The sequence below is a fragment of the Xenopus laevis genome, chromosome 5L (genome assembly GCF_017654675.1).
Source record: "Xenopus laevis strain J_2021 chromosome 5L, Xenopus_laevis_v10.1, whole genome shotgun sequence".
Lineage (NCBI taxonomy): Eukaryota > Metazoa > Chordata > Amphibia > Anura > Pipidae > Xenopus > Xenopus laevis.
In genome coordinates, this window is record NC_054379.1 from 72,371,801 (window position 1) to 72,393,846 (window position 22,046).

General features: G+C 36.9%; 1 protein-coding gene across 7 annotated transcripts in view; it reads left to right on the plus strand.

Annotated features, from left to right (window-relative positions):
* Window positions 1-4,475: 4,475 nt before the first annotated feature.
* Window positions 4,476-22,046, plus strand: part of akap7.L (A-kinase anchoring protein 7 L homeolog) — a 109,146-nt gene continuing 91,575 nt past the window's right edge. The window contains 10 exon segments of one of the 7 annotated variants that reach the window (NM_001094429.1): window positions 4,774-4,828; window positions 5,175-5,324; window positions 9,407-9,534; window positions 10,337-10,473; window positions 10,809-10,969; window positions 12,602-12,714; window positions 16,194-16,341; window positions 18,741-18,863; window positions 18,965-19,343; window positions 19,346-21,033. In NM_001094429.1, the coding sequence (NP_001087898.1) occupies window positions 5,210-5,324; window positions 9,407-9,534; window positions 10,337-10,473; window positions 10,809-10,969; window positions 12,602-12,714; window positions 16,194-16,341; window positions 18,741-18,863; window positions 18,965-19,343; window positions 19,346-19,355 (1,314 nt within the window). In that variant the 5' untranslated portion in view covers window positions 4,774-4,828; window positions 5,175-5,209 and the 3' untranslated portion in view covers window positions 19,356-21,033. 7 annotated transcript variants of the gene reach the window in all.

A 22,046-nucleotide genomic window follows, 5' to 3' on the forward strand; every position in this document is an offset into this window, starting at 1 on the left:
ACTTAACCTCCAAGACTTTATCTCTGAATAGCAAAATGTCATGAATAATCCAAACAATGTTTCTAAAAAGGCAATATTTATTCTCAACCATGTCCTGAGTATCAATTAAAAGCAAGTTTAAAAACAAAGATGCTGCGCATGGGAGGAGGGATCCCTCTCCTTAGATTAATGAACCACTCAGCCCGATTTAAATAAATTAGGTGGGAGGAATGTATATACACCGTAGTATGTAAAATTATGCAAATTATAAAGTGATATTTATATTACTATAAGTTACAAGACAGATCTGTCTATAAGGTGTATGACATGTCAACATTCAACTTATGCATGCATCTATACCACAGCACATATTATATCCGTGATTGATTAGCACACAGCTGGTTAAGCAGTATATTATGGCAATGTAAACACTGTCCAGAACGTTATATGCATTAGAAGTTGTCCCAATAATGCGGATGCTGAATCTCCTTCGCAGAGCAACATCCCAAAGTATCAGTCAAGGACACAATATGATGGTTATATGGTAAAAGTCGGCAGTGGGATCTGTATATTGATAGTAACAATCAGTGGTATTAGGAATCCATATGTGAAAAGTCTAACAACATCCTTAGTGATTTAACAATCGCAGTATTCCACAAAAGGTTTTTGTAGCAGTGATATGAATAACAGGCTTAAATCCCTGGTGCCCAGAGTAAATACTTTTATATGGTGACATAACTCCTCTGTGTCTTCAAATATCTTTATAAATTAGGGAGTTTATTATCCAGTATAAAATAAATTCATATTAATCTCCTTCTAAGTTGCAAAGTTGTTTCATATTTAAAGTTTAATAAGTTGATGGTTTTTAAGTATTTTAATGATATTATGTTGATGTTGTGCTGAAATGAATTGGTACTTTTAGATCAGTGATACACTACCTTGAAGTATACATTAGCCACAAGTCAGAGAAGGCTGAGCTGGACAAAGCATGTGCTCTACTAGATCCGGGTTTTAGACATTTGTCAAAACCCTGCTGACATTTTGAACCGAGGGAGACTATGCCTCAATATTTTGAGCCATACACCAAGTCTTGAAAAATCTCAGCATTTGTTGGTCAAAGGTTTCCTGGAGGTTTACACCACCTTATCCGAAAGACTAAGCTGTGTTAGTTCCATGCCGTCAGTCTTAACTTTATCCACCCAAATATTGTCTATCCCCTTTATGTGGACTGCTGAAAGATTAACCTTTTCCCAAGACAGAATTTCCTTGCACTACTTCAAAAGTACAGGGTATCTGTAAGTGCCATAATGCTTACCACTGATGGACATTGGGAATTTCAGGGCTCTAGGTGTCTGAATGGCTTTGTTACAATGTTCTTAGAAAATACATTTAGCAGCTTCATGTTCATAGCCCATAATTGCAGCTGTATTAATTCAATACATCAATACAGTCAGTGCCAGAGAGCTAGTACGCAGTTAGTCAGTGTTCAGCTATTACAAATGGGGCTGGTAATATCATACATAAACACATGATGGTGATAACATTAAAGGGTTAAATGGAAGCAGGGCCAACCAGCACTCAAACTGATCCAAAGGACCAGAGAGGATTAGTTACAGGGCAACCCTTTTGAAATAAAAAAAGTGGTACAAAGGTGATACCTTTATTGGCTAACTAATATAATCAAAGTAAGCTTTCAGAACATTTTAGCTCCCTTTTCAAGCTGATTACAATGAAGCTGTGGTGTTCTCTGGTATATATACAACATTCAAAAGGGTTGCCCTGTAACATTTTTACTGGCTAACACGGTACAGCAACTTTACCTGCAATTACAATAGAGGATTAGTTAAAAATATATTTAATTTATACAAAGTTAAAAAATGTATATCATCTCCATCTGCCCTAAGCATTTCGCACCCACTTAGGGCACTTAGTCATGGGCTGCTTCCATGGGCTGGAGCACCAGGACCACATTCACTATTTGGTGAGTCATTTACTAATCATTCTGGAGCACCATCTTTCTCCTTACTATTGTAACAATAAAGGGTTAGCTGTCACTAGGGTGTATAGGTATCAACATGATGGTGTAATTTCACAAAATGCTGGCTGCGTAGTGGGTGGGTCAAGCAGAAATGCCCCACTTCTGCCCCACTTCTGCCTGGACACGTTCCCTTATATATACTTGCTATATTAACTTGCTGAAAGTTTATACTCACCTCCTCCTGCGGGTTTGGGGCAATGCACCCGGGCCACTCTACATATTCGGTGAGTGCATTCCCTATCAGTTCAAGCAGGGTTAAGAAGCTGTGTTTTGATACGAGTGCGGGACCTGGGGTTTTTACACCCAAGTCAAAGTATTCCCAGGGTGAGTGCCTTAAAGTTTGGGAGCTCCTGAAATAAAAGACAGAATTCGTAGCAATCCTGCTTTTATTTAACACTTTCTGGATTTGAGCTGCAATTTCTTCTGTGTGTATATCTCCTAACTATGGTAACATTAAAGGGTTAGCTGCCACTAGGGTGTATAGGGATCATACAAAATGGTGGTGTCATTTCACAAAATACTGGCTGCATAGTGGGTGGGTCAAGCAGAAATGCCCCACTTCTGCCTGGACACGTTCCCTTATATATGCTTGCACTAGCGTTCCCCACCCCTTCTGTGATGTTATAGCAGGGCGGGCTTGGGTATATAAATAGAAGCATGCAGCGGGTTAGGGTCGGGTACGGATTCTCCAGGGTTGGGAGTGGGTCAAGTTTTTCATCACTAGGCAACAAAAAAAACAGCTGTAATACGGCCCCTGTCCATTATAAGCAGTGCACCCGTCAAACTGAGTTGGTTGTGACAAGCTCCAGTTGTAAGCAAACTTTCTTAGAACAACGATTTTGGTGCCCCAAGTCTGCAAAGCTGCAAAGCTTATTTAATTAAATCTTTAATCAACTTGACAGTTGACGCAGAGAGCTGATCTACCTTCTGTGAGTCCTTCTCCAGACAATCCACAGATCTTCATCATCTGGTAGTGTTATCTCACATTCCCTACAAACAAAATGTCTACACTTTCTGCTCTGATCCATTGGACTGGAAATTGGAAGGGCTTCTTACTGAGCCACAGGAAAAATGACTCAGTCCTTGCCAGGGAGCATCTTCCTTCACTGGACAAAAAATCTTTTGAAAATACTTTTTCCCTTGCTAACGCGGATCACCACATTTAAAACGCTTTAAATATTTTTCAGAGATTATGCCGGATTGCCACATGTAAAGCGTTTTAGGGTGAGGGTGCTGCCATAATGCTGAAGTAGAAAAGTCCCCCAAAGCCACCCCCAGCCCAGTGGTACCTGCTTCTCACAAAGGGGACAGAGAGCACTGGTTTCCTTTTTCAGACTTGTCGGGGTGCTGCTCAATTCTTACATAGGCTAACTTCAAATGAAAGCCATGCTCCAGCCTATGGAAGGATAAAGTCGCCTCCAGCCTAGTGTGATGTATACAACTGTGTACCTGAACCATGCATCGAAATGCACAGCTTGCACCAGGAAGTATGCATCTAAAATTACATCTTGCATGTGCAACCCTATTTGCTTATGCACGTATTTCAACATCGAACACCTACTTTGTAGATGTAGCAGGGTCCATTATGTGTCACTTGCACCCTAACAGTACTTGCCCAGTGAATATGGAGGGAGAAAAACCGTGCCTATGCAGGAACTATTACCCCTATATCTAGGTCCAGACTGAGAATTAAAATAGGCCCTGGCATTTGAGGTACACAGAGGCCCAATCAGCCCACATAGAGGCCCAAACAGCCCACTAAATACTTACTTTCTATGGGACCTTATAGCAGCCCCTCTGGCATTTGCCAGAACCCACAGATTGCCAGTCCGGGCCTGCCTGTATCCCAAGGACTGATGGGAAGGTCTTCAATATTGGTTCCTTTAAAAAAAAAAAAAAAAGAATCATTGTGTGGGTTTGTTTGTTTGTTTGTTTGTTGGCTCAGTGAAAAACAAACCTTCATGTTTCCAGCAATCCAGCAGGTCACCTGAAGAGGTGTGCACACATCAATGGGAGCAAGCAGGGAGAAGGGCTATGCTAGGAAGATATGTTAGATTGTAGTCTTGAACCTGAAAATGGGCTTATATTTTTTGACTACACTTCTCCTTAAAGTAATATATCAGTCCCCTCCCTTCACTGGTTTAGATGTTTTTTTATTGTGCTCAATACACAGTTTAAATTATATTTAAACTATATTTTGTTATCAATGAAACTTACAGTTCAACAATTCTGTTTGTGCATTCTAGTATTTTTTGTAGTTTTTCAATTACCTTTGAGTTGTTGTGCTTAAAAACTTTTAGAATAGTGACAAAAAAAAACTGGTGGCAAAAGTGAGTGATTTTTATATGAATTAAAATAAAAAAAATGTTCTGCCTGAAAGTGTGGCTAAAAATGCAGTCAAAAAGAGCAGAGGGACCGTTGTAATGGCAATACAGAAGAATGCTGCTGAATATAGGGTTAAAAAAGAGCCAAATTGGGGAAGGGGGGAGGGAGGTCAGTAGCCAGATACGTTTAATATGGCAGTGTCTGCAGACAGAGCAGAGAGCAGCAGCTTTATTAAATCATGATTACCAAATGCCTCTGCTTCTAATGCTAATAAGTGTGTCCTCACTCTGACTCCAGACAGAGCTCCTGTGCGTGTGCTTTGTGTTCCTCTCTTCCTGTTCCTGCTCTCTGCAGCAGGAGGAAATATCGTGAGAGAAGGCTACCTCCCATGATGCTTTGCCCTGACAAAGTCGTAACTCCAGTGTGTTTTGCACATATTAAACAGCAGGAATTTCTCCAGATATAGATAAGAGTTATTATCATGAGGTGAGTGTCTCTTTTTAAAGTGTTATTCCTTTGCTTTTAATAACTGCAAAGTGGCAGGTGCTCTTTTAATGACTATACTTTAATACAATTAACATTAATGTAGTAACATGGCCAAAGCATCAACTAATACTTAGCAACCAACCAGATTTATTCTTTTATTACTCCAGCTGTACTAGACCAGTGAAGACAAGCTAGTTATTGGTAACTGTTGCTAGGCAAGGAAAGCCCCCAAACTTGGACTTTCACTACATTATTTTTTACTGAAATTTGTAGTATAGAAATTGTAGTACCATTTGTAGTATAGCAATATATACAAAGATATTTAATTTGTTTTTTGATTTTTCAGATAAACTAGAAAGTGTACAGACAGATGAAATTTCAATGAAGAAAACGGGTAGATTTAAAAAGAAGAACCAAAATCTGAATAACAAATCTATGGAGAACTCATTAATGAAGCTTCCTTTTGCAAATGCTGACATTTGTTCTGTATTTGAAAGTAAGTACATCTCTCTTAGCTTGCCCTGTTTAGGTAGAGAAAATCATATTTACAAAATCATTAATATATTTATATGGAGAATGTGCAGTGCCATACTAACATTTTATCTGAGTGTTCCGAGTTGTTTACATTATCTAAATGCCATGTTTAAGCAAGTGTGAGGACAGAAAGGGTTATGCTTCAGAAGATTTTTTGCTCGCAGGAAAGCTGCACTACACATGTACAAAAAATCTTTTGAAAATACTTTTTCCCTTGCTAACGTGGATCACCACATGTAAAACGCTTTAAATATTTTTCAGAGATTATGCCAGATTGCCACATGTAAAGCATTTTAGGGTGAGGGTGCTGCCATAATGCTGAAGTAGAAAAGTCCCCCAAAGCCACCCCCAGTCAAGTGGTATCTGCTTCTCACAAAGGGGACAGAGAGCACTGGTTTCCTATGTCAGACTGTGCGGGTGCTGCTCAATTCTTACATAGGCTAATTACAAATGAAAACCATACTCCAGCCTATGGAAGGAAAAAGTCGCCTCCAGCCTAGTGTGATGGACACAACTGCAGAGGATTTTTTGCCATGTCGGAGTTCTGCTCGGGTACGTACCACTCATCTGGGGGTGACTTTAGGGGACTATTAACTAGCTAGATTTTCATACAACAACTTTTTAGTAATACTGACATGTTCCTATGGATTTTCATAGGAACGTGTCAGTATCCCTTTATAAGGGAAACTGACAATAATGTAAATATGATATAAACATTCTTTTCCACAAATAGTATTTTTTTTCTTTATAGGATTTGAGAGTTAAATGGTTCATCAGTGTGTTTCCTCAGCTCAACATAATTTTGTCTGATTAAAAAAAAAAACAACCATGCTATTTGTCAGGAGGGCATTGCAGATTGCTGCCTCATGCTGGAATCAGCCTGTTAGACCAGGTAATATCTGTCAACCACTCACAGCATGAGGGTGTTCGTTATAGCTTCAAAGAATTTCAAATTAAACAACCAGGACTGTATTTAGGTATTTAGGGCAGCATCTGACCTAAATATGCCCTTACATTGTGCATGTGATGTCACAAGCACAGACATTGCGGAAGTTACACCACGCAAACCAGCTCAGCCCCCTACCCCTCACCTCCCCAGCTCTTTCACTGGATTTCCAATGGAAATCTGTGGAAGAGGCTGGGTGATTTTTTTTTATTTTTTTTTGATTTTTTTTTTAATTTCAAAAAAATAATTTATAGGCACCTATAATATTGTGTTAATATAAATACGGCCCTGTAAACAACCTCAAAAAATATTTCACTATTTGTGAAACAGATTTAAAACATCTACTACAGATTAATGGGTTTTTAGATATTTAATAATAATGATAGTTCCCGTTTAATTGGTGTACGGACGTTGTTTAGGATAATTGTTTTATTTAAAAGCAGTATTCACAATTACTTGTTACTTGCTACAAATACATTTTCTGGCATTAGTGTAAGATTGCTGTAAACAGATTAAGTGGCTCTATCCCAACCGCCACATATACAATTATATACGAGTATGGCTCCAGATTTCACTTGTGCAATCCACACAATGTGTTTTAAAAACAAAAGTGATGTTATGCTTAAACTGGACCCGTCACCCAAACAAAATTATTCCAAATCCTATTTTATCATGTTAGTCAAGCAAAATTAACTTTAATTACACTGTATAAATTATTTGAATCTTGTTTCCATCAGTCTGGGAATTCAAAATTATAGCAACCAGGAAGGAGCCATTTTGTGGACACTGTTATTAAGGCAAGTCTTGTATCATCTCAGAATCTTGTTTGTGCACCAGGGGACAGGGACCCAATGTCTATCCCCATGTACTGGTTACACAATTAAATGGTTAAGAGAGCTGGGGGAATGTAGGGAGAGCAGAGACATCTAGGAAGTGCTGAATGGAAAGTGAAAGTAATTGCTTGTCCCGCCTCTATGCCTAGGCATAGAGGCGGGGTAGGCAATATTTGATTGACAGCTGATATTTTTAAATGAGTTTACAACAGCTATGAATGCTTTAATAAAAAAAAGAAATTGGATTTCATGTTTAATTTAAAAAGGACTTTTATTATACAGATTTTCATGTCTGGGTGACGGGTCCACTTTAACTTCATTTGGGAATTTTGATATTGAATATGAATGAATGACATAAATAGTACCAAGGGCCAACTGGTGATTTGTCAGAAAATGATTTAAGAATGCACAAAAATTTCTTAGCCCACTGGAAGGTGTGACTTTTATCAAGTAAATAGTTAAAGTAAGAGATTTCAAACTTTTCACACATACTGTATTGCTTTATTGTAAGAATCAACCTTTCAGCTGGTGATCTACCAAAACATTAGTCCTTGAAGTGCTTTTGATATTTTATGTCCTGTGATTTGTAGATCTTTTATTCATAGATAATTATTTACATGTGGGCTGTACCCAGTGACCAAGGCTGCTTCTGTCACGAGGTAGGGAGAAAACTTTCATTTGTATAGGATTTGTAAGGGGCCAAACTGGTTACCCCAAAAAGGAAAAAACAGGTAGGTTAACAGATCTGGGTCAATAGTCCCTCCAAGGTGTGCGCTTGTGCACGTGCACACATTTTGAGGCCAGCACACACCTGTGCCACCACATTATTTTGGTGTGCAATATTGTGAGAAAACTAAATTTTGCATTTATTCTGGCCTGCACACACAGTTTTAAAAAATGTGCACACAAGTTTAAAATGTTTAAAAATACTTTAGCAGAGAAGGAATTAGAAAGAACATTGGTCTGAGTGTATATTTAGTATGCACAGATAACCTAAGCATTGAAATACTCACAGTCCTTTATCCAAATCCACATGCTGGTTTGACTACTTTGTGATGGCTCTACACAATTTTTGAAGAGGCATCCTTCCTCTAAAACAAACAAGCTCCAAAGCGCTGATGCTGAGTAAGGCATTATGAGCAGGTCCTGGAACAGGTACGGGGTAAATGCAACAGTTGACATATTTTTTACTTGTAAGTGACACATAGGAAAGAAGTTTTTTCTTCCAAAATAGTGATTTAGTTTGCAATCTTGAGTTAAGAGGTATTATTTATGTTTTAAACATTATAGATAGATCACTTGATCTGTGTTGGCAAACTATATGCCAAAGTTCAATAAAACAAATCCAGTCAGACAGTAAACAAGAAATTAGTAAATGATTAAGAAGGAGAAAAAGCATACTAACTGCTTTACAGAATGTGGATATATTATTGTAATTATCAGTCTGGTAGACACAGTTACAAGATGAAATTGTGGAAAAGATTACATATGTTGGAAGAGAGAAGACAAAATTGCAGAAGAGGTATGGATAGATTCAGTGAGAAAACTGTAAAATAAAAAAAGGCAGTTCAGCGTGTCCTTCCCTTTGTATGATTACAGAGGTATATAGTGACTCTTCCCTTTTGTCTTGAATTAGAGTGGTAACCTATTTATCATTTTGTGAAAATGTATTCATTCTTACTATTTTTAAAATGTATTTAAAATGGTAATATACACTTCTTCAAACTGTTTTTGTAAATGTCGACTTGGCAGATTGAATTGGTTTCTATGAATTTCTGTAAATTGTGTTCAAAAATGTTGACTGCCAATTGCTATATATTTTGTATAGTATCAGATAAGCATTATCTAAATTGCTTTGTGGTAATCGGGAACAAGCAACCAACTGCTGAGACTGTTATTGTACATAGCCTATTGAAACTTTACACTGAAAAAATACAGTATAGCCATTATAATTTGGCATTTTGCTATAGGCCTTGGGGTGGATTGTCATGGAATAGACTAAACACTTGCAACTTATTACAAAGGTAGCCAACAATAGTGAGCCTGTCTAGAACATCATCTGTGATCTGATCCCTCTAACCGTCTTTGTAGTGGGTTTATAGATATCATCTCATTTTAAGTTATTAGTGTAAGTGATGGTTCTTTGTAACTCTCAAAGGGACACCTGCCTTTTATCCTTCTGTTTGAAGAAGCAGCTCTGCATATACTTAGGTTTTAGTGTGTTTACATTTAATATTGCATTCAGTATACTTGCATTACTTTCAGCAACAAGAACATTGGATGAAAAAGTAAAAAAGAAAAGAAAAAATGTTGAAGAAAATAAAGATGATGGCACAAATAAAAAACCAAAGAGGGCAAATTATTTTGTATCGCTCCCGATTTTAAACCCTAAGGTAAATACATAAAGCAGCCTTCATTTGGATGCTTTTGAACATTATTGGGATTAGTTAAGTAAAGCTTTCCTTCATATATAAATCATATAAATAAAGCTTTTTGTTTTCAATCTTTTGTTTTACTGAAATTAATCTGTTGATTTGTTGCCTGAATTTATCAAAAGGGTCTAATGTTGTCCTTGTCACTACAGAAATGTTGATTCTTTTTCATTCCAATAAGCTTGACTTTCCCCTTCACCAATACATCATTATTCCCAAATAATCTCTGATCTACAGTAAACGCTTTCGTCACTCCTGGTTTTGTGGCATTTGACTTTTTACTTTGTTACCCATATATATGTATGCCTTTTTAACGGTGCCTTTAAAATTTATTTTAAATCTTAAACTAAAGATGACACATGCTGGCAGATGTCCAAGTAATGCAGGCGGTGGACAGTGGCCAAAATATACTCCCCTGGTTAAAGGGGACCCATCACCCAAAAAAAGCTATTCAAAATCCTATTTTATCACATTAGTCAAGCAAAATGAACTTTAATTACACTATATAAATTATTTGAATCTTGTTTCCTTCTGGGAATTCATAATTATAGCAAGCAGGCAGGAGCCATTTTGTGCACACTGTTATTAAGGCAAGCCTTGTATCATCTCAGAATCTTGTTTGTGCACCAGAATGGTGGACCCGATGTCCATCCCCATGCCCTGGCTACACAATTATAATATTATTAGAAATGTTATGTTCTTGAAACAAACAGTTTTATTTTCTATCACATAAAGCATTTTTCTTTTATTCTTTCATGGCCAGATTCTTGGTAACATTAGTACATTTCAAGATGCTGTGTTGAAGAAGGAGCCGAAACTGTCCAGAGCTATGGTACCAAAGGGCTCATTCCATCTTACTCTCTTTGTTACACATTTAGCTACTGAAGAGGAGCTGAGTTTGTAAGTGTAAATTTCAATAAAACCATTCTTAGTATAGCATGCAGAATATTTGCAGATTTTGTTAGGCACGCAATATGAAGAAAAACATATTCTATGTAAGTCATCTCTTGTATTAGAAACTAATAGCAGTTTTGTTAGGTGTCGCTTCCTATTGGTCTGGCTGAGCACAAATGTTTGTTTATAAACACTTTTGTGTTGTATTTCCCAGTTTTCTTATTTATCTCAAATCAAACCTTTCGTTTTGTGATTACATTTAGAAGTTTTAGTATTTGCCTCTTCTTTTATTTCTATTACCTTGCACTGACCATGTATTTCCCCCTTTATTTAATCATTAGAGCAGCAAGTTCATTTTTGGAAATCAAAAGACCAGTAGAAGAAATCTTACAGGGAAATCCCTTGATTTTATCATTTCGAGGAGTGACTGAATTTAGAAATGAAGTTGTGTTTGGAAAAATAACAGAGGGTGATTCCCAAGCTACACTGAAAAAAATAAGCGGTGAGAATGCCTGGTGCTCTGGTCCCAGTTTTTTTTTTTTCTATATTGTAACTCTCATTTGTAGTCAAAGGCACTTAATTCGCCCAGGAGCAGTATCCTATAGCAACCAATATGTTTGCTTTTAAACAGGCGGCCAGTAAATGCTTCTTGTTCCTGTGTTTTTTTTTTTTTTTTCTTTTTGCTATGGGTTACTGCTCCTGCACAAACTTGGGGGCAGATTTATTAAGGGTCGAATTGTAAATGCAAATTCTAATTTTTGAGTTGGATTTTTGTCAAAACTCACAAATTCGAGTTGGGAATAATCCGAATTCAAATTTAAGATTTATCATACCTGGACCCTGGAAACAACTCGACTATTCACCAACTAAAAAACTGCCGAGTTCATGTAGAAGTCCAGTGACCTATTTGAAGGTGTTAATAGCCTTCCTGTAATTCAAGCTTTTTTTTGGAGAAAAGACTCCATTCAAGTTTAATCGAATGCAAATCAAATTTTCGGATTACTCCTACTTCGATCGAATATTAGACGTTCAAGTTTTTTTCTTAACCTCCCGTTTGAGTTGTGAGTATATTCGAATTTATTAGAGTTAAAAAAATTCACATGAATTCAACCTTTGATAAATCTGCCCCTTATGGGGTTATTTATCAAAGTCTGAATTAATCTCAATATTTTCTGAAAAAAACTCCAACCAAATCCACACAGGTTTTTTGGCTTTATTTATAATTACACTTTCCCGAAAAAAAAAAAAATCTGAGATTTTTTTTCAGATCTTCAGATTTTTTTCGTATTTTTCACCCGAAAACGTCGGGATTTTGCCAAAAACCCAGCGCACATCAAGAATTCGGGGTTTAGTAAATAACCCCCTTAGTGTCTTGTATTACATAATCACATGCATGTTTAGTTAAACTTATTCGTATAAATTGTTCTTCATAAAGATCGTTATATTTGTCATCACCAAAAACAACTCCGTCAACTGATATTGCCATAAGGGCCAATCTAATGTTATACTTGCCTAAAAATAAGGGGCAATCTAATGGTACACTTGCCCCAACCCTTTGGGGTTTTTTTTCTCCACTTTTTATTTATGTTCTACACTTTGATTGCAGTTTTGAGTGGTCTGTTACCTTTTACAAAAACCCTCCTTTTTGGATGAATTTACTGTGCAGGGAGAGAAGGAAAGCCAGATCAATCTGTCGCTCCTTGACTAAAAGTAGTCTTCCCAAAATTTTTGCAAATATACAAAACAGATTTGTAAATGCACATTTCCATGTGAACTTTGGGGTTATCCAAAACAGAGTTTCTACAAGTGATCACCGCCATTGCATGAGAGATTGACATTAAATAACTATTGCTTGGGAATGTTGTCTTGTCTTCCTTACTCCAGAGCAGTTTTGCTTATAGGTTCTACCCTATACCATAGAAATTTGCAGAGATGTGGCTTTACAAATTGTTAAATTGTTCTGTGTATATTTGTGTAATGAACAGTTTAAATCCTTTACTGCCCAGAATGCAAATGATAAAATTTGTGGTAGTTTTTGACTAATAGCTTGCAAGCAAAGCCATTTTAGCTGAGACAGGTGCCCTATTTAAAAAGTGTTTGTATTTATGTTCTTAATGTCTGTATTTCAATATAGAGACGATAGAGAGGATATTTAAGGAAAAGGGTATTATTGCATTCGGATACAAAGGATTTGTGCCCCATTTAACTTTCATAAAGCTATCAAGAGCACCAAAGCTACGTAAGCAGGTATGTTTTTTGGGGGGGGGCAAGCAACATTCAACAGTTTAATGGATAAAATGAGTTTTAGGGTTTTTTTTTTTAACTTTAATTTTTATTGCAATTTTGAATGTTTGTACAAAGAAATAAACGGGTATTTAGAAATTATACATCACATACCAGATTTTGTCACAAATGTCTCATAGCTGGTGTCACGTTTACGGTACTTCCAGTTGTACATGACTAGTTGTGGCTGTCTGGGGTCACTAATTCAGACTTGCACACAGGTTAGACGCACAACAGTACCCCAAACACCAACCAGAATTCATACAAAGAAAAAAAAACATAGATTAAACTATACAGACACAAACGGTTGTAAAATAAAAAGGGAGAAATCTATACTTTTACCCAAAAATATAGAATTCCTGGTCCTAGAGGCAAGGGGAAACAAACAGGATTAACTTCCAATCGAAATTGGTCCTCCAGTAAAGTAAGTAAATCCAAGGTTTAGTCAGAAGAGCTGACTATTTGTCATTGATTTTAGGGGTTTCAGGTAACTAGACACTTACTCCTCCATCAGGAATTGCAGCATGAGTTTTTTTATGACCTCCTGTAGGGACAGGACCATAACTCCTAACAGAAACATAGGAGAGACATGATATTATATGCAATGACCCTAGATTCTGTTACTGATTTCATAGAGACTAAATATCCCTGCTGTGCAACCTGCCACATATTCCCATCTAATAGACCAAGTGCCCAAGTACAACAGGTATGGATTCTAGGATAATAAATATGTTTGAATATAGGTTATAGTTTGACCTCCACAACACCTATGAGGGGTCTCAATATGAACTCTTAAGTCCCCCCCCCCTTCATGGGCTTTCACTTGCCCACCTGGAATGGCTGTTATCAGCCAAGACTTACAGCAGGGCACCACAGGTTGTGATCCCTTTCCACATGGCTGATTCCAGACCTTAGTGAAAAGAGGCCTGTTACGTATTTGCTTTTGCTACTGGCAGAAATGTTTTTTAATTAATTTTTTTAATATAATAAAAACAGGCAACTTGAATGTCAGGCTGCAAACAACTCCAAATTGATCCCTGGACCTCTTCCTTTGACTGCAATTCGGCAGGTTTTAGGTGGTGAATAGTCAAATTCGAGTTCTTAAAGGGCCAGGGTATGATAAATCTTAAAACATAGAATTTGAATTTTTTTAAAAACTCGAATCGAATTTGAATAGCTCCCTAGTCGGAAAAAAACGAGAGTTCGAATTTCAAATTACAATTTTCAATTCGACCCTTGATAAATTTGCCCCCTAGTATCCATTATTTTTTCTGTATTTTTTTAAGTCCTATTGCTTCTCAATGTATAGGCAGTTATCTGCTATATTTTCAAAAGTTGCACCAATTAATATATTTTAAATTGTTCTATATAAAATCTGCTATTGAGATTTTCAAGTATAGTAATTAAGTATTAATATTTAATAACGTAGTTTAAATAGAGTTACTGAGTTCTGTATAAATAACCACCTCCCTTCACCTTTTATTGCGGCTATTGTAGCTTACACAATATGCAGTTAGTGCTGCATTCATGAGGGTGGCTGCAGGTATCTGTGCTCCATTTTGTTGCAATTAATTTAGCATACAGGGTTATGTGCAAATACATAGCTGGTCAAGCACTTTGCACCGTGCCTTGAATGTCTTTAGTGATCTACTTTACAAGTAATTGTTAATTAAGTGTGCAATATGATGTTATATGTTTGAGTTAAAATAATTAACTGGCAGCTCTTTTAAATTTGACATTGCCACTTGTTCATTCAAAAAAAATTTGGCAGCCAAAGTTCTGTTTTATATGAGAGGGGTTTTCATACTCTGGCATGGGATCCATTATCTTCCTGTGTAAGAACTAAACCCGTTCTAGTCTAAAAATCGTATCTCTTCTCTACTTTATGAACATGTGCCTTTTTTCCCTATTTGACTTGAATGGCTGCCCCAATGGCTACACAACCGCTTATTTATTTAAACAATTGTAGTGTTTCTAAAGCAAACCTGCAATTTAACCAGTGCAAGATAACGGCAAATTATATTTCAATGCATATAAAAGGCTTAATTTTTTGGTATTGCTTTACTGATGACTTTGTATACCTGATATAGTTATATATGAGAAAAGACATCAAGTTCCAGAGTTTAGAGGCTAGTGATATATGTGTTTCAGCTAGGCTAAATATAGGCACACAGTGTTTATGTAATAAAGAGGACAAGGTATCAGGTTGTAAGTGGTGAGAATAATAGGAGCTTTAGATTCAGATACAAGATCAGAATAAATACCTTAGAAGTCTCACACTTATTAATACCAGAACGCAGGGCCGCCATCAGAAATCACAGGGCCCCATACGAAAAAAATTCCTGGGCCCCCTGGGCTGCACCCACCACAAGCCCCACCTACAGGTCCACCCCCCACCACACACACAAAAAAAAAAAACATTGGTGGCTATGGTTCCCATATGTTAATAAAAAAAAATATTGGTGGTCAGGGGCCCCCCCCATTGAAAAAAAAACATTTGTGGTCAAGGCCCCCCCATTAAAAAATATTGGTGGCTAGGACACCACATGGGGGGGAAAAAATTGGTGGCCAGGGCCCCCCCCACGTTATAAGAAAATTGGTGGCCAGGGCCCCCCTTAAACGTCCATGTAAAAAAACTTGCACCCCCAGAAGTTTAAAAACAATTTGGTGCCCAGGGCCCCACCACACAACAAGGACCACAAAGGGTTACCTTTAGGAGGCCTTGCCATGTTACACTTCATTAGTGTGGCCCAACTGCTGTCGGTGAGCTGCCAACTACAGAAGGGAGGAGGGGAGCACAGGTGGCTGCATATTCTTCCAGTGACAGCATTTTCTTCCCTTATTGGTCACAGAATTTAAAGTCCTGGTAAAGCTGCATGGTGATTGGATGAGCTGGAGGAGAAGTTCAAACCTCAGCTATCCAATCCCTGAGCAGCTCAACCGGGACTCAGTGACCAATAAGGGGAAGTAATGGACAGAAGATACCTCCCCTTGTGCTCTCGCCCTGCCTTCCCAAAGTCAGCTGCTCTCAGAAAGCAGGGGGGCCTGGCTAGTCAAGAAAATGCAACGTGGTCGGGTCCCCCCCGATGGCTGCCCTGCCAGAACGAATGAGTTAAAGACTAATCTGTATTAGCCTTGGGCAAACAGTGTTTTCTCCTGGGGAAAAAAAGCAAAACTATGCATTTTCATGCCAAAATCCACTGCATGCGAGCCCTTTTATGGATTGAAGCAGATGATTTGCCATTACTCTAGTTGTCTATCTTCTGTGATGCAATACCGATTGAGAAATACTTATCTAAATTCTACATTTACATCCTATAAGTTAGAAGTCAGGACACCCAGTGTTAATAAGTGCTTTTATGTCATCCAAGTGAGTGGCTAAGATGCTTGATACCTGAATATTAGGTCAGAATGATGTTTTAAAATGCATCTTTATTTATCAGGGACTGAAAAAAATTCATGCTAGTCTTTATGAAGACTTTAAAGAGCATAACTTTGGAGATGAGTTAATGGTTCGACTGGATCTCTGCTCCATGTTAAAGAAACGACAGGAAAATGGCTACTACTATACTGAAGCCTCTGTTAACTTTGGTGAGTGGAAGAGCTATTCTACATTTACACGTCACAAAAATGTAGTTTTTACAGTTTATATGCTGTTTTGCGTGTTATAAGGAGATGATTAATGTACTGTATGTGCCACAAAATGCAAAAAAACATGTATTTCAATCCTTTGCCTGCTAAAATAGCAGGCAACGGGTTAAAGGATTACATTTTGCCATAGGTATGCTTAAATTATAATTCCCCTCTTCATGAGTTACTCTTTAAATAAAATTTTCTTCTGGTAATCCGTTTTTATTAATTTGGGGCTTTGTGATCTAAACAGATACAATAACTGGTCAGAAGGTGGCAGTAGATTGTAAATATTATTCAATTTTCTTTTGTGTCCTTCAGATTAATTTATGATCAAAATGAATTGTTTTTTTTTTTATCAGCTTGTGATCCTATCTGAATCATTCCTCACTGTCAGCATCTTCTTGGTCCTGTTTACTAACACACACACACACACACACACAAAAATAACAAAAGTTGGTGCAGCTCAGGACTTAAAGGAGAACTAAACCCTAAAAATTAATATGGCTAAAAATGCCATATTTTGTATATTGAATTTATTGCACCTTGTAAAGTTTCAGCTTCTAAATAGCAGCAATGATTCAGAACATCAAACTTGTCACAGAGGGTCACCATCTTGGAAAGTGTCTGCAATGCTCAGGGGGATCTGAGCAGCATAGGGGCTGTCACAAATTATCAAAAAGATAATGAGGTTGGCCTGTAATATAAGCTGATGTTACAAGGCTGATTATTAAATTATGATGTTAGTTGCATTGGTTTCTGTGCTGCCATGTAGTAATTATCTGTAATAATTATTAATCAGCCTCCTGTTGTGGCATTTATATTTTATGGGCACTGTATATTGTAAATCGGTCCCTAAGTTCAATAACTGACAACAGCACAGAGCAGGTGCAATGAATCCGCAGATAAGAAGATGGAGAGCTACTGGGGCTTCTTTGGAAGCACACATCTTCCCTACTAAAAGGCTTGCTTTGGGCTGGTACAGAAGCCCAAAACGTAATGCACAGCATTTCTAGACTAGTTCTCATTTAAAGTGGGTTTCCTTCCTATGCAACTTTTACACCCTGTTATAATTTTTGAATCAACAGCCCAACAAACAGATTTTATCCAAATATGCCCACCTTGAGGTGGGCAATATCAGGCTGATTGTTTGGACCTCAGGCTAAACGGTAAATGGTAAATACAGGCTGTTGGAGGCAAGGGGCTGTTGGCATGCATCACTGAGCATCAACAAGCATCTGTCATAAAAGCAATAAGCAATTTAAAATATAATCACTTGTAAAGTTAACTTTGAGAGTCACCTATACTGAATGTGCAAAAAAAGTATCATTTGATTTCCTCTGTTTGGCATGTAAAGTACATTCAGAGCTTGCAAACACTATTTTAGGTTTATAGCACAAGGATTGTGACTTCAACAAAATTCACAAGCTACTGCCTTCATATATATTTAATGATGTTTACTGACCTATTGTCCCTTGTAACATTGATTTTCTATGCAAAGCAAGCCTTAAAAAAGACTGAGGAGCTCATAGACAATAGAAAGGCATGTCTGCAACTAAATGAAATATCATTGTATTCTTTATTTGAGTTAATCCTTTAAACAGCAAAAAAAGGGTCAGCTCTGGTGTAGTGGACACACATTGATCCCTCACTACTGGTGGTTAGCTTTTCAGAATGTCTTGAAGTACATTATGAGATCTGCATTCAGTATTTGTTTGTGTTTTACATCAAAGATACACCTAACCAGTTGTAAATTTGTACTCCGTTACACATTTGCATATTCGAAGCAAAATTGAGTGTTTTGTTCTACCACAATTTGTAAGCCAGATCCTTTTATTCTATTGAACTTATTCACCCAAGAGAGTGACTTGGTTATTCACAGTGAATTATAATTATAAAATATGTAGTACTATTTCTGTCTTTTTCTCTTTCTTAATTGAGAATTTTCTGAAAATAAACAAATACTATGACTTTGCAGATGCAAGCAGGGTGTGGGTTTATGTTTACGTCAATTTCTATGCTATGGAGCAAGTTCATTCAACGCTGTAGCCATTGTGGAATGGTTTTGATTGCACCTCCTCAAGAAAAAGTTCACAAAAAAACTCCAAATGTTAATGTTTTAGGGACTTGTACCCTTCACGGGGGATTGCATTTGTGGATTACTATGTCGGGGAAGGGGTCCTTATTTCGAATCTTTTCAAGAATTGTCCTGCAATTTTTAGGTCATACAATTTTCCTGGATTTATTATTAATAATGCAACAGGGTTACACAATTTTGTCAAGTATATTTCTTTAAAATAAATGAAAAGTATATTTGCTTTCCCAATACAAGAGAGTTATTCTTCCTTTAAACTCTTCAGCTAATCATGATAGTGGAGATAGTGAGGCGGTAGAGAAAGCTTCATCCACTGAGATTGGTGCAGGCAAGCTTATGCAGTCTGAACATCATTCAACAGGGGATTCCATGTTTCTGTCAGAATCAAGTAAGTTATCTGATCTTCACAGCTCATATTTTAAATGCTTAAATTTTATTGCTGTATTTTGATCAAGAAATATAACATTTTCTTTCTCTGGTCATTATCAGTTGGTTCACCTAGCAAAAATTCTCTTGTCGGTGACATGGATGGGAGTCTTGTTGAAAACTCAGAATCCTGTAACAAAAATGACAACATGGAGATAATGCAGTTAAGCACTCACATAAAATCCCCTGTCTTAGGAGAAGGAGCACAGAAGCAAGGAGAAGCAAACTCTTTATTCACAAAGCAAGCTGTTAATGTCATACACTTCAGTGACACTAGCCCAGAACAAAAAGCTAAAGTTAAAAAGAAAACTCTCTGTGGTCGAGCCAAAGATATGGGTCGAATCAACACTCAACAGATGTCTAGGCAGGATTTAAAAGAGGCATCGTTTGCTGATCTGGTTTCTTTACAAAAACAAAGAATGCAAGTTGAGCAAGAGCAAAGGGAACAAAATGAGGAGAGCATGTGCCTTCTATTTGACAGATTAACAATGATCCAAGAACAGCAAACGTACACAAATAAAAACCTGAAAGGGGTAAACCAGAAGCTGTCTTTTATTTCCAAACAACTTGGCCAGATTGTGCAGCTTCTTCAACCATCAGCAGGCATCTCCACTTCCTCACAGCCCCAACCATTACAGGTTGCATCTATTGGCAAAGACTCAGAAGAACAACCTACATTGAAAGCAGATTCTATCAAAGAGGACATGCATCCTGAGGATACTTAAAGAGAACAGGGAAAGTAAAAGTACCTGCTGAAACCATAGATTGGTTGGCAAAAATTGTTTCTTATATTTTATAATATGTGTGACGTGGTAATCAGAATAATACAGATTATTATAGCTCCTGTTTAAGGCACCTCTTTTTATGGTGAATCAAATAGTTGTGGCTGTCTGGGAAATAATGAAGTTCATTTTTTTTCTTTTATCTATTACCAAAATTTGGTTGGTTGCATGGCCAAAACCCATATTATATAATATTATATACAGTATATTACTTTATATGGAAAGTAAAAGCCAAATTCAGTTTTGCTTTGATTTTATTTCAATGAGAGCAATTGTTTATTCTGTGGATTAGCAGGTACAATAGTGCTACTCATACAATATCTGCTGACTGACCGTAATCATTACTCACTGTTAGTTGGGCAAAGGTCATCTACTTACTTTCCACTGGAAATAAAGTAAAATTTGAATCCAAATCTATATCTGGGGATTTCCAGCTGTCCATCAATGGTGTCGTACTGTGCCTTTGAAGACATAAAGGGGACATTTACCCAAAATTATTCTTCATCAGGTAGATGGAAGTACAGCATTAAGGCTGAGGCTTATTTACTAAAATCAGAATTTATCTAATTAGTTTAATTTAAAAAAACTCAACCAAACTCCCTTTTCAGGTTTTTGCCTTATTTATTAATAAAATAACTCAAATAAATTGGATGGGTAAAAAACTTGATAAAATTGTGCGAAAACCCGAATTGTACAATTTTATGGAATTTTCTCCTGAATCGTTATTTTTTTCGTGTTTTTGCCTGAAAACCACAAAATTATCGGGCTAAACCCCACAATATCTTCAAATTGGGATAGGGACATCTGCCATTGACTTATACATAACCTCAACAGGTCTGAGATGGCAGATTTTTGCGTTTGCTTTTTGTTGCATGGGGGTATAATAATAATAATAATAATAATATAACAAAGTTTGGTTTTTTTTTTTATTCCATGAAAAATTCAAGTTTTTGCCCCAAAAAACCCAACCAGATGAAATTGAATCTTAGTAAAATAACCTCTTATGACATTGCTCGTTTGTAGAAATCAGTTAATGTAACCTTGACGTAAACATTTGTTAGATTCACATAACTGTGTAGAATTTTTGTAATCAAATATAAGGTTTTGTGATGAGAAAATGTGTAACAAATCTAATTAGAGAAAATGTTGAGTTTTTTTTGTAAGTTTTTTTCCAAACATAATAGAAAATCATCTGAATGATGATTAGTTGTATAGGTTTGACCTGCCTATGTTGAAAATGATGAATTGTATGGTATGTATTACTTTGCAAGTTATATCAATTATATGTAGTTGATCTAAGGTATTTTAATAAAGGCATATACCGATTGTATATGTCATACAATAAAAGATGATTATCTTCTACTGCATTATAATTGCAGGAGAACTAACCATGTATCAAAATATCAGAAATAAAAGTCTAGATCACAGCATAGATTACACCGTTTGTCAAATTAAACTCAGATAGAAAACAGTAAATTTATTATTCCAAAACAGACCGCAAATCCACTGTGTATTTTAAAGTAAACCATTTGCAAGTGTTCATGTGTATAAAATAACTATATAAATACAGTTAGTGAAACCCTTATTATAGAGGACTACTCAGGAATAAATTTGGTGTTAACCACTAAACATATAAAACACGGGTGGGGGGGGACCACAACCTGACAGATCTATACATGCACAGCCTCGTCAAAATACAGGGTATATATTGACAAGCAACGATGGTATCCAATAAAAAAAATACTTCTATTGCTTTAATGGAATGTTATGATAGTATACTGACATTGCATTAAATTTATGTTGCCAGTTTGGTAATGATCTCTCCTAACAGAGTGTTGCCTGATAGGTAATTGTACTTTTAGAAGTAGAGGGAATCTAGGGAAGGAAATCCAGTTCCTCCTGAAAATTCCATTTTATGTAATACCCTACAGCAGTGCTTGCAAGCAACAAGTTGCTCAACAACCATTGGATGTTACTCTGTGGCATTTATTGGTACTTATTGTTGGATTCCAGGCATAGATACAAGGATATTTTGTTGGATAAAATCCAGGTGTACTGCCAAATAGTGCCTCCTGTATTCTGTCAGTCTGCATAGTGGCTACCAAATAGCCAATCACAGCCTTTCTTTGGCATCACCAGTGGCTTTTCTATGCTTGCATTGTTCCCCAACTCTTTTTACATTTGCATGTGGCACACCAGTAAAAAAGTTTGGGGACTCCTGCCCTACAGGCTAAAGCTCACTTACTATAGTTTAAAACACAGCCAGGGCAGTTGCTTTGCATGCAAATGAGAAATGGGTCCCCTCACTCCAAATGTTTTTCATGTGGATCAAATTCTGCAAAACATGTTGATCAGAAAACCCT